At 41.5% G+C, this 13,854-nt stretch overlaps 1 protein-coding gene across 3 annotated transcripts in view; it reads left to right on the top strand.

Moving 5' to 3' along the window:
• sntg1 (syntrophin, gamma 1) overlaps positions 1-12,936 on the top strand; it is a 46,504-nt gene extending 33,568 nt beyond the window's left edge. For all 3 annotated transcript variants that reach the window (XM_089007918.1, XM_089007917.1, XM_089007919.1), the window contains 7 exons: positions 430-468; positions 2,535-2,651; positions 2,962-3,033; positions 3,521-3,673; positions 4,182-4,274; positions 10,789-10,899; positions 11,016-12,936. In XM_089007918.1, coding sequence (XP_088864044.1) covers positions 430-468; positions 2,535-2,651; positions 2,962-3,033; positions 3,521-3,673; positions 4,182-4,274; positions 10,789-10,899; positions 11,016-11,201 — 771 coding nt within the window. In that variant the 3' untranslated portion in view covers positions 11,202-12,936. The remainder of the gene's footprint in view (positions 1-429; positions 469-2,534; positions 2,652-2,961; positions 3,034-3,520; positions 3,674-4,181; positions 4,275-10,788; positions 10,900-11,015) is intronic.
• The last annotated feature ends 918 nt before the right edge of the window (positions 12,937-13,854 follow it).

Raw genomic sequence — 13,854 nt, 5'->3', positions numbered from 1 at the left:
AAAGTCACTTTATTTACATTTGTGATGGTCATTTATGGCTTGATGGAATGGCATTGGAGGTCGAAGGTCAAAGGGAATTGCTGTTTGGAAAGAGAGGCGCATTACATGACGACTGTAATTAAAGATATAAACTGTACTGTAAAATAAAGTTTTATTTACCTTTTTGATGGTCGTTGATGGCTTATGGAAGGAGAGTCACCTTCCATAAGGACTGTTGGTAACTTAACCTCTGGTGCTGTTCGGTCGTGTGCTTTCGCCGAAGATCACTCTGCCAGCCGTGGTGGGTGTGTATTATGAAAATAGTGCTTATTATAAGGTTTAATTTTCATAAATTTGACGTTTGTAAGACAAAAAGTTTGTAAGTTGAGGTGTTTGTAAGTTGAGGTCTCACTGTACTTAGTTTTTTCATGATGCATTTATTTTCTACAGGTAAAGAAGATCAACCGGAATTTTCCAGTCAACCAGCAGGTAAAAAAAATAAAAAAATTAAAAAATTCTGAATGTATTATTTAGAAATGTAAGCAGGTCAGCCATTCAGAGACACATTTCAGTGGCACCAAACTATTGCAATATAAGTTACATTTTTACATCAACTGCAGGGATGGGGAAAAAAACTAACATGCGTTCACTAACATGATAGATAAAAATCTGTCATCATCAAACAGTCGACAGCAGCAACACGTGAGTGAGCTTAACGGCCACAGAGAAACATTTGATGTAATCAAATCACCCTTTTTTCTAACATTTCTACTTGTCATAGTTTGTCTGATCAACATCTCCTAGAGTTCCCTGGCAACCTTCCTATGTCATCTCTTGGTGACTGTCATGGCCCCGGTTGCATTTTTGCTCCATTTTTATTTGAACTTTGAGAACTTTTCAAATTCTTGTCTACATTATACAGTAATCCTCTACATATTCACAATTCACATATCCATATTATTTTTTCCTGTTAAATCTGCGTCTAGCAATTCCTCCAGTCAATGGGGGAATTGCGTTACACAATAACAAGAAAGTGTGTTGTGTGATACATCTTAATTATGAGGGTTAGACTAGGCCTCATTAGCATACATGATTAGTGGCTTCGGGCAGGTTAAGTACTACAGCTAGGCCATTGTGTCACTGTGACCTTTACTGTGGTACTAGCAACCCTGATCTTTGGCTCTTTGGCACACTTGTTGAATCCAATTAAGACCGTGAAGGCACACATCATTACATGGGCTAGGAAGTCGCCCCACTGCATGGGGATAATCGTGATCATGAGAAGGAAGTGGGAGGGGGGTGATTTCCTCTGAGTTGTGTTCATATATTATTCCAATGTGTCGGAATGGTTGTATCTTCTAAAGTGTGCATAAAAGGGGATGTTTTACATGGACGGGTTCGCTGGCTCTTCCAGAGCGAGAGTGCAAAAAACAGCTCAAATCCATCTTTTCATCCACTTCTACTCACAAGAGGGGTGTGGAGCCTATTGCAGCTGTGTGTCATCGGGCAGACAGTGGGGCACACCATGAACTGGTTGCAAGCCAATCGTAGGGCACACATAGATGAATAAACAATTGCGTTCACACTCAGCGATAATTTTTCAGCATGTTCCATTAGCCTCTCGCGCATGTTTTGGGAATGTGTAAGGAAACGGGAGTACCCAGAGGAAACCCACACAGGGACAAGAGGCAAAACCCACACAGGAAGGCCAGAGCCAGAATTGAACTCTACATCTGTACACCTTCAAGTCCCATCTCAAAACCCACCTATTTAAAATTGCATTTTCTGTGTAGCTCGCTTTCTTGTTTCTATTTATAATTGTATTTTATTTATTGTATTCTATTTGTGATTGTATTTTATTTATTATACAGTAAAGTCTCGTTATATCGATATCGGATATATCGATAGTCCCGGTTATATCGATACTATTTCTATGCACGCACGGAGAAAATTACATGCAAACAGGGTCGGATATATCGATAGTCCCGGTTATATCGATATTTTTTCGGACTCCCTTGAATATCGATATAACGAGACTTTACTGTAGTACCTATGCTTGTCTGTGACTGTAAAGTGTCCTTGAGAGCTTTGAAAGGCGCTTAAAATGTAATGTATTATTATTAATACTACTGTGAGGCTGATGCGTGAACAAGTTGTCCAATGGCCCACCAAATGTACAGTAAAAAAATAAGAACTGTGTGCATAAAATGACATGACACTCAGACGGTTTTACTGGCTTTCCTGGAGATTATAAATAATATAAATAGGTTGGTGCTAATAAAAGTGAGAAAAAAATAGCTTAATGTGCAGTAGCTCAAAACATTACGCAGCGACAATATCCCTTTTCCCAGAAAACAAAAGAGAGGGAAAATACAGAAGCTTATAGGTTGTAAATTGAAATTACATAGTCTTCGCCACAGATGTGCCCTTTCACATTTTTTTTCAAAATCAAATCTGTCAGCCATTTGATTGAAAAGTTCAATGTTTTGCACTGTTGGCAGCATCTTATGATTTATCTCTGATAAATATGACATTTTCTTCCAATAATGGCACAGATCATCTACATGGGCTGGGCTGACGAGAAGGAGCAGGATGGCGTCCAGGACCGAATGTATTCGCCAAAGTTCCTTGCTTTGAGGGGTTCTTCTCTCTTCAAGTTTTCCGCTCCCCCGGTAGGATTGATATATATATATATATATATGTTTTTTTTTTTTTTCTTCACTGTTATTATCAGGTGCTTTCTTAAAGAGGAGAAAACTCACGTTTTTGTGTAAAATGATCATGACAAGCACGGTAATTGAAATGTCGGAAAGACAGTTGTTAATTGAATATTTTAATGCAGATGGTGGAATGAAGTAGGAGGCTTTGAGACCAGCTGCTGTATTATTTCAGATTCTTCACGATGAAAGAATGATCTAGAGGCAACGGACGACAACAAATATTTATTTTAATCACTCTCATTAATTTGTCTTCTATTTACAGGTGACAACGTGGGACTGGACACGAGCAGAGAAAAGTTTTACCATTTATGAAGTTATGTGCAAGACTTTAAAGGTAAGACAATTCACCAACCTTTTATGCTAAATATATACACTTGCACACTGTGCTAGTTCCCCATTCCTGTAGTACAGTTTTAAAAGTGCTGCTGTTTCTGAAACATCAATATCAATTTAAAATCATGGCCATCCACACAGGTCATAGGTCAGGGGTAACGAACTCTGTTCCTTGAGAGCTATATCCTTGCCTGTTTTAGACCTCTGCCTAATCCTGCACACTTGATTCGATTGATCATGATTGTTTTGGGCTTCTATAGAGCTGACGGATGATCGTTTGAGTCAGGTGTGTTGAAGTAGAGGGAGATATAAAACAGGCAGGGTATGGCTCTCGACACACTGGAGTTGCATAGCCCGGTCATGGGTGGTTATGTATCATCAGTTTTCATGATATCAGAGGTTTTTAATCTTGAGATGGCCCAAAATCGGTGGCATAGCTCATGCTGTGCTAGCTAACAACACGCCCGGCGTTTACTTTCTTTGATCAGGACAATGAGCTGGTGGACAAAAGGAGGCACTGCTTCAGCGTGCAGACAGAAACTGGCGAGGACATCTTCTTTAGTGTGGAGCTGGAGTCTGAGCTGCTCGTTTGGGAAAAGGCCTTTCAGATGGCCACTTATCTGGAAGTAGAGCGGATACAGGTGTGGCCAAGACTGATGAGGAGAGCGAGAAAGGGAGGAGAGAGAGAGAGAGAGAGAGAGAGAGAGAGAGAGAGAGAGAGAGAGAGAGAGAGAGAGAGAGAGAGAGAGAGAGAGAGAGAGAGAGAGTGCGTGTGCGTGTGTGTGTGTGTGTGTGTGTGTGTGTGTGTGTGTGTGTGTGTGTGTGTGTGTGTGTGCGTGTGCGTGTGCGTGTGCGTGTGTGTGTGTGTGTGTGTGTGTGTGTGTGTGTGAGCAAAACATCAATGAAAGCCTGTAAGCTGCTAATTGCAAATTGTCAGGTCTTTGTGGAGGCCTGTTGCTTGTTGGTAAGATGTGTGAAAAGAAAATTATTTGTGATATTATTCTTATTCTCTTTTGATGCCTTGCACGGTAGATTAACAATTTGAGCTGTCGGTGTCAGAGGATACACATGTGACTGAATGAAGTGACAAAGAAAGAGAGACAGAGAGATTAACATTATCTGCTAAACTCAATTTGCTCTTGTTTACAGTGTAAAACATATGCCTGCATCATGGAGAGCCACCTGATGGGACTAACTGTGGACTTCAGCATGGGCTTTGTTTGCTTTGACTCTGCTTCCAAGGTAAATGAATGTCATGATGCTAACATCAACACTGTAGTTCTGTTATTGTCATCTCAACAGGGTGTAGCATGAGTAATACATTTCCTGAAACGTAGCATTCACATTGGTATTCACACAACATAGTGTTTCCCAGCTTTTACTAAGCTACCACCACTTTAAGCGAAAGACATTGACTGAAATACAGTATCTCATCATTTCATGATTAGTGTTGTTGAAATGGAAACAAGTGAACTGCAAAAAAATCTGCGATGCACTGAAGACGCGATAAGTGAACCGCAAAGTAGCGAGGGATCACTGTAATGTGTCCACTCCAGTGAATTTTGACTTTTAGGACTACATAAACATTCAATGTGACATAAGAAACCTTAGACTCTCTTCTTTCATCAGAAAAAAAGTTAATTCCTAAATAAAATGGGTCTGGAGTTATATGAGCCTGAAATGAGGGTGGCTTTCCAAAATACAATGCAATACTGACATATTGTTTCATATAGCGCTTTAACAACAGCTGAAGGTGGAACAAAGCGCTAACATGGGAAAAAAGGTAAATGCTATCCCCTTGAGGAAGGGAAAAACATATGCCAGCGCTTTATCAGCACCCCAGCAAGAAACAACAAAACCCCAACAAATTCGGGAATGGCGCTCTACGGCATATTTTCAATTCCCGAATAAATTTGGGAATGGCAGTGTATGAGTTAATCGATGAAAAGGGTTCTTCAGCTATCATCTGTACTTCTCTCGTCTGACTTTTCGCTTCTTATCCAAGAGGCTTCGTCAGCGAACTAAAGTCTTTGGCTGGTAGTTTCGGCCCTATATATATCCATACTGTCCAGACGTGGCAGTGCCAGACTCTGCGATGATTGGTCCCTGCTTTCAGGTTGGGGGGAGAAGAGCACTGAATGGCAGCTACACTGATTGCTTCTATTGTCCTGACTGATTACTTCTAGTACGGCTGAAGAAACCTTTTCATTGATGGACCACTCCTGTACGACTGAGAGCTTACACAGATGAATGAGTTAATGTATATCCATCGACTGTTTCTCCCCCCATCACTTTTATTCCTGTGACACCTGCTATTCTCTCTCTCTATTCTTTTCTGAAAAAGTCAACAAAATCTACCAGCATCTTGTCTCCTTGTACCCCTCCCCCAACCTTCCTACCCCCTCTCATCTCTTATCTTCTTTTGATCTCCCTCATCCCTCTACAATCTCGAACCTCATAACTAAATCCCAAAAAATCCTCCTGTCAATTAGATCCCCTCCCAACAGTTCTGGTCAAATCCTGCTTGCCATCTCTGCTTCGATTCATTTCAGCCATTATTCACTCCTCACTGTCCTCAGGAATCGTCCCTCCTCTTCTTCTTTTCCTTTCGGCTTTTCCCTTCAGGGGTCGCCACAGCGAATCAATGTCCTCCATCTATCCCAGTTTTGTGCATCCTCTTCTCTCACACCAGCTACCTTCATGTCGTCCTTGACCACATCCATAAACCGCCTCTTTGGTCTTCCTCTCGGTCTCCTGCCTGGCAGTTCAAGGCTCAGCATCCTTCTGCCGATATCGTCACTCTCTGTCCTCTGGACATGTCCAAACCATCTCAGTCTGGCCTCTCTGACTTTCGCTCCATAGCCTCTAATATGAGTTGCCCCTCTAATGTACTCATTCCCGAACCTATCCAACCTGGTCACTCCCAAAGAAAACCTCAACATCTTCAGCTCTGCTACCTGCAGCTCTGCTTCCTGTCTTTTCTTCAGTGGCACTGTCTCCAGTCCAAACGTCATGGCTGGTCTCACCACTGTTTATACACTTTTCCTTTCATCCTAGCTGAAACCCTTCTATCACACATCACACCTGACATTTTTCTCCAGCTGCTCCAGCCTGCCTGGACACGCTTCTTCACTTCTTTTCCACACTCTGCATTGCTCTGGACAGTTGACCCCAAGTACTTAAAATCCTCCACCTTCTTTATCTATTCTCCCTGTAGCATCACTCTTGCACTTGGATCCCTCTCATTCACACACATATATTCCGTCTTGCTGCGACTGATCTTCATTCCTCTCCTTTCCAGGGCATATCTCCACTTCTCTACTTTCTCCGCCACCTGTTCCCTGTTCTCGCTACAGATCACAATGTCATCTGCAAACATCATGGTCCAAGGAGATTCTTGTCTAACATCATCTGTCAACCTGTCCATCACGATAGCAAACAAGAAGGGGCTCAGAGCTGACCCCTGGTGGAGTCCCACCTCCACCTTGAATTTGTCACGATCCGGCGGCGACAATGGCAGCTGGCGAGCAGGAACGTGTGGGATTGGCGGTGGATCGCTAAGCAGGACAGAGGCGTTGGTGCAGGCAATGGATTTATTAACATAAAGCGCGGGTCCGAAAAGACGCGGACCCGGTAAAAAGTTTGTGAGACAAAACCAAGAATGACTAACTGACAATGCTAGTGGGTGAGTGGCGGCAATCCACCCAACCACACTAACTAAGAAAATAAAGTGGCACACGGGGGTGCAAAATAACCTACGACGCGGTGCAATAAACAAACGCGTTCGTGGCTAAAATTATTCCTCGGGCGAAGCAAATTATATACTGGCTACAAGTTCCACGTACTGGCATGGCACGAGGCGAAGTACCTTCCGACGCTGGGTGAGTGCCAGCGTCGGGTTTAAATGTCCACAGTCAATGAGGAGGAAATTGACAGCAGCTGGCGAACGGCGGGAGCGGAGGCCCCGCCCAGCTGTCAACTGGCTCATGACAGAATTCCTCAGTCACACCGACAGCACACCTCACAACTGTCCTACAGTCATGATACATGTCTTGCACCGCTCTGACATACTTTTCCGTCACTCCAGACTTCCTCATGCAATACCACAGCTCTTCTCTGGGCACCCTGTTGTACGCTTTCTCCAGATCTACAAAGACACAATGCAATTCCTTCTGACCTTCTCTGTACTTCTCTATCAGCATTCTTTTTCAACAGTAGCCAAAATGGAACTTTCAACAGTAGCCAAAATGGAACTGTATAGTGCCACTTTTTTTTTTGACGATGGTACTAGTGCAGCGTGTTCTATCAGAAACAAATTCCTTGTGTGTTCTACATACTTGGCAATAAAGATGATTCTGATTCTGATTAAAGCAAACACTGCATCTGTCATACTCTTTTTCGGCATGAAGCCATACTGCTGCTCACAAATGTTCACTTCTGCACTCAGTCTAGCTTCAACTACTCTTTCCCAGAGTTTCATTGTATGGCTCCTCAACTTTATTCCTCTGTAGTTAGTACAACTCTGCACATCTCCTTAGTTCTTAAAAATGGGCACGAGTACACTTCGTCTCCATTCTTCAGGCATCTGTTCACCATGTAAGATCTTGTCGAATAACCCAGTCAAGAACACCACCGCCACCTCCCCAAGACACTTCCATACTTCGATTGGTAAATCATCAGGCCCGAGTGCCTTTCCTCCCTTTTATCCTCCTCAGCGCCCTCCTCACTTCATCCTTGCTAATGTTTGCTAGATCCTCAGGAATCATCCCTACAGTCCTCAGGAATCGTCCCTGTCCCCCTCAAAACACCAATTCTTAAAAAGCCTGATCCCAATGACTCAAGAATATTCGCCCCATTTCTCACCTTCCTTTTATTTCCAAAATCCTAGAAAAAGTTGTGTACTCCCAGCTACACTCTCACCTCTCCCAGAATGATCTCTACGAACCGTTCCAATCTGGTTTCCGCCCCCACCACAGTACAGAATCAGCTCTCTTAAAAGTCACGAATGACCTTCTTTTGGCAGCTGACGGCGGTTTACTCTCCATCCTCGTACTTCTTGACCTCACTGCAGCTTTTGACACTCTTTCTCATCCCATCCTCCTTGACATACTTTCCTCCATAGGGATGACCGACACGTCCCACTCTCATCTCTCTGGCCGCTCTGTTATTCCAAATTAACTCCTTCACTTCACAGTCCTCTTCTGTATCTTCTGGTATGCCTCAAGGCTCTGTCCTGGGACCGCTCCTCTTTATCACCTACCTTCTTCCCCTTGGCAATATTTTCCGTAAATTTGGTATACAATGTCATTGCTTTGCGGATGACACCCAGCTCTATCTCTCCAGCAAACCCGACGCCTCTCTTCCACCTTCTTCCCTTTCACTCTGCCTCTCTGAAATTAAATCCTGGTTTACCCATAACTTCATCAAACAGTGAAAAAAACTGAAATTCTCCTCATTGGTACCAAATCCACCTTGAGCAAAGCTAACAGTTTCTCTCTCACTATTGACAATTAGTCCGTTTCTATAGTCCCTATGCTTGTCTGTGACTGTAAAGTGTCCTCGAGAGCTTTGAAAGGCGCTTAAAATAAAATGTATTATTATTATTATCATCATCCATGTAAATGTCGTCCATTTACCATATAAGGGTCGTGGGTATGCCAGTTTATCATCCATGACAATTTGACATTTCAGTCCAGATTATAGCAAAGATCATGACAATTGGCACACATAATTTGCTCCCGTGACATAAAAGGCTGGATCTGGTCCACAGGCCATCACTTTGACACCTTTGATTTAGAGAGTTTAATCAGCCTATGATGCATGTTTTTAAAATGGGGGAGTAAACCTGAGTTCCCAGATAAAACTCAGGCCGACAGGGGAAGAATATTCAAACTCCACACAGGGAAGATGGGGAGCGTAAATCGAATTCTGCACTCTGAGCACGACGTGCTAACCAATCGTCCACCGGGCTGCCCTCAGAGTGCGTCACTGAGATAAATAGATAATTGTACAAATATTCTATGTGAGTGAATAATTCTTGGCCATGGCTACAGTACACCGTGTCAGAAGATTTTTTACTGACTGGACATGGCCCAATTGACAACGTGCCATCAACTTCAAGGGTACTTATATCTAATGGCTTCCTCCATGCTTCCACGTAGTCATTGCTGTTTAATTCCTAATAGTGGACTCACAAACTAATGATGTACTTAACTTTTACACCAAAGGTAACAAGACTCACTAGTGATTTTAACCAAAATCTCGTTAGAATCACAATATGATCAGCTGCAGTTTCCTGTTTAGAGCGTCAATCAAAAAGCAACAACACATTGATTTCACTGTAATTTATGGCAAATAAAAGCAAAACGCAATCCAGTTTTTTTTTTCCTTGGCCTAGTGTGATGCCAATAGTGTACTCTTCCGAATGGACCAAGAGCACTTAGTATTGATGTGTTCAATTTGTGCTTTTAAATAAATCAACAAATGTGTTGGAAGGACCAGGACGTTCTGTCCTTTGCTAAGTGACGACAATCATTTTGCCTCAAATCAAAAGCATGGTAGGTGTGTTGTTGCAATGTAATGATGACAACGAGAATGCATGATATGCTGAAAATCTGGATGGTTTTAATTGATATTCCAATCTTCCAGCATTTCTCCAGATTCTTGTCTGGATAAGCGGATGGGAAATTGGATGGATGGATGACATTTAGATTCATTGTGGTTAAAAAAAGAAAAGATTTAGCCTTGTTTGAAAAAAAAAAAAAACACTGGTACATCTCACAAAATGTGAGCAGCCAGCCTCCGACATGAATTTTCAAGCCCTTGCCAAAAACAATGTCACTGGCTTTGAGAAGTTTTCCCAAATCAGCACAAAAACAAGGACTTGTCCATCCCATCCCATTTAATTCCGGATGGGAGCGTGTTTAGTAAAAATGTGACTCAACTCATAAAGGTATTACAAAGCCAGTTCAACGTCATCGACTGCAGCAATTTTGAATTATGTCATGTTGCAATGGCCAAATGATCACTCAAAAAAAAAAAAACAGTGTTTGCGAACTTGAGACCAAACATGACTTCAAATTCATCTTCTTCTTCAATCATTGCTAATTTTTGAAGGTTTCTATTATGTCCCATAGGGACAGGTTGAGGACTTAAATGACTGAGTCAGATTAAATGAATCGCTGGCTGACTGAAGTGTGACGATGATATCAACGAGTGTACGCTACGTAGCCTGTGTGTCACAATAAACTATTGCAAAAAAACTGGAAATCGAGGGCCATTGAGCAGTCAAATATGTTGGAGTAGTCACAATAGTGTATGTTATGATTTATGTAAATCTGGAAAGTTCTGGCTGAAGGGTGTTTTTGTCCTAACCACGTTCTGGTCACCAGCTAATTGCAAGGAACATTGATAAAAACCATTTGATCCACATGCAAAAAAAAACTGAATAAAAACTGTCCTTCCTCGTTTTGCAATTCCATTTTTTCGGGCATGACCATTATGATTTGTATTGTACTATTGTCAACCACGGCACTGATTATGATACCCCACCTCCAGATGAATTCACCAACATAAAGTTTGTGTTGGCCTTGCTCATAAATATTCATACTCTTTTCTCCACTGCTATTATTTGCCAAGTGGAAAGAAAATAGAAAATGCATGGCGCAATGTCATGCAGAGTCCAACATGCATTATTCATGATCCGTTCGAAACACAAAACCAACGATATGTGCCTAGTGATCCTGTACATTCCCAGGCTGTCCTTTGGAGATACAAGTTCTCTCAGCTGAAAGGCTCATCAGATGATGGAAAAAGCAAAATCAAGTTCTTATTCCAAAATCAAGACTCCAAATCTATTGAAGCAAAGGTAAGTAAATTTTGTACCTTTGGCGCCCACTTCTGGGTTTGCACTTGGCTGTCTTTCAAGCCAACGTTTGTAAGAGTGTACGTGTACCCCGATTTATTGATTCTTGTTGCATGCAGGAGCTGGAGTTCTCCAACCTGTTTGCGGTTCTTCATTGCATCCATGCTTTCTTCGCCGCCAAGGTGGCGTGCCTGGACCCCATGTTTGTGGAGAGCCGGGCCACAGCGGCTGATGCTGGCATTCCTTCGCTGGGGAGCATCTCGTGCAATTCGCACACGCCCATGCTGAAATACAAGAACACTTGACGCAAGGTTTCTGCTTTAGACGTGAACATAGCCTCAAATGCTGGATGAGAGGGACAGTAAACCTCCATGGCTTCTGGAAAATGCCTGAAATCTCATTCACAGCCTTTCTGGGAAGAATCGCCACACAAAAAGACTCTATGGACACAAAGTGTGCATTCATTTTTTAAGTGCAGGCACTCTGCTTCTGTGATATCGGTATTAAAATTAATATAATTGATACATAAAATATGGGTAATTTTATATGAACCTTTATTGAGGGTTTCAAACTCTTCCTGTGTTTTGGCAAAGACCATCAGTCTGCCACTATATGGACAAAAAGGACAAATTATGGTATTGGTCATTTAGGATTGCACACTTCAAATTCTGAAAAAGCTTTTCTACGAATGATTTTTGGAAGGATTCACTTGTGAGTCATCAAGGCAGTGGGTGGTAGGCAGCTCACCGCACTCATTTTTCTTCTTTTTAATCACTTCCAGGTGTTGTGTCTCAATGCTTTTGTCCACATACACAACAGTAGCAGCAGAATGAGATCCGCAGGAGGATTCTGCATTCATATCATTTTTTAGGGCAGTATTAAATGGATTACAGGAATTTGAATCCACCCAGCAGCCCTCCGCCTCCTTCAAATTTGTATGATTGTGTAAATAAGCATTAACCATGAAATGAGCTAAATAACAATGCCAGTATGATTTGCGGGGTTCGTTTCAAAAGTACTGTAGCTAAGTTAGCTCATAGCATCTGCTCTCCATTATTAACTCACTCTTTGGACCGATTTAAAACACTATATAAAGAAAGCTACGATGTTTTCATTTAGTTTCATGAGTTTGGGTTGTAGTTTGTAAATATGAAAAATGATATTGTGGCAGTGAATGAAATACAGCGGTGGGGGCACCTCGAAGGGGATAACACGAACGGTCTATGGCAGACAAAGTCAGATTAATGGGTTTTACAAAACATGGTGCTGGCAAACAAATGAAGATTTATGTGAGATAGAGGAGTTGATTTTATTTTTTTGCAGATGTTTTATTAACAAAACTATACTGTGTCATGAATCAATAAAAGAGACCTTTTATAACAGTGCTCTCTGGTGAGCGGTTTTCTGCATTGTACAGGCACTGCCATTTTAGTCAAGTGAAGGACTGAAGGGTTTGCTGCTCTACGCACTCAAATAAAAATAATAAAGATAATCAGTTGCTATGTTATCCACATAACAATTAAACACTACCACAAATACAGTCTTCACATGCTCCATTTAGTCTTGGTGAAGAAAATCTGAATATTGTTTCATATTGGGAGCCTCATGCTAGAAGCATAACATTGCCATTTTCGTCTGAGCAATTTTTAAGGTTAAATTATGGTTCAGGTTGGGTAAGGGTTTGGGGTTAGGAAAGTGAAAGGTATATACATATTTGGTGGGTCTACTTGTGTTTATGGTGAGGATTGGAGTTGGTTTACTGTTCTGTGATTAGCAAATCCACATTTTTTACTGGGTGACTGAGCAAAATGATGTAAATTTGGCTTTTGGTATTGAAAGAAAAAACATTTTAAAATATATTCATAGCTGTAGTCGGAAGGGCACATCATAAACAAAAATACACAGATGTTTACATAAAACAAGAATACGAATACGAAGAATACGGATACAAAAACGACAGAGGTGAATTCAACTATGAAAATTGATTAAATATTATACCATATATTAGATTCATTTTGAGATGAGAAAAATCTCAAGGAACACTGACAACATTTACACAGAGGCATCAAAACATTCTGTGACAAAGGCACTTTGTACCTTTCTTTGTCAAGGATTGTGCGCACACGTACGCCACATGGTTGTTTGTAGTGTGTTGCATCGAGGGCACCGGTTCAGGATCTTTTCCATCCTTCTCAATTCTCTCCACTAAAATACCAACTGAAATGCCGCAGTTAAAGGGACAAGTGGGGGCAGGAGATTCTGATTGTGACCTTTATTCTGGGGCCAAACCGCCACAGAGAAACAACACGTTTTCAAAAAGAACAGCAGGCTATCACCCTCCAGAAGTGGATTCATTTTAGCTCTGCTGCCAAACCCCATTTTTGCCTTGATTCAATTGTTTCATAATACTGCAGAACCCCCAAAGTCAAACGCATTGAAAAATAGGTCTTTGAATGTCAACTTATCAATATGCAAGATAACAATGGCTGCACAAGTCGTTCTTGTTTTTCTTTTGTGTGAGAGAAAAAAACTGATCTGAAAGGGTAAACATGATGGAAATAATGGTTGCTCAGTGAAATATGGAATGAGAATTAATTCCCCATCAACGACATTGTCTAGCTGCTCCCCCTATACCGCCCAACGTATTCATAGTCACCAAATCGTATTCAAGTTGCGTCATTTTTCTTTTTTTTCTTAAGGGCCGGAGAATAGAGTTCTTTCTGAAATGCTCTGAAATTCCACAAGGTAAATACTAAAGTTGTGCTAGCTGTGTCAAAAATATATGTTGAAGTGACCCATCTTGAACAAGAAAGTTATTGTATGTCTAAATTTAGCCTGGGTTGTCAGTGGAAGGGTTGGAGAGCCTACACCACATTTACATTCAATTACAAAGAACTGTTTTCAAAAATCATGTGAAAACCACAAGTCAGATGAGTTTGAGATCATTTTTAACGTGCT

Source organism: Hippocampus bargibanti, linkage group LG11 (assembly GCF_051943395.1).
Source record: "Hippocampus bargibanti isolate YZ-2025 linkage group LG11, ASM5194339v1, whole genome shotgun sequence".
Classification (NCBI taxonomy): domain Eukaryota; kingdom Metazoa; phylum Chordata; class Actinopteri; order Syngnathiformes; family Syngnathidae; genus Hippocampus; species Hippocampus bargibanti.
The sequence above is the reverse complement of the archived record's forward strand: the minus strand, read 5'-3'. Positions and strand labels throughout refer to the sequence as shown.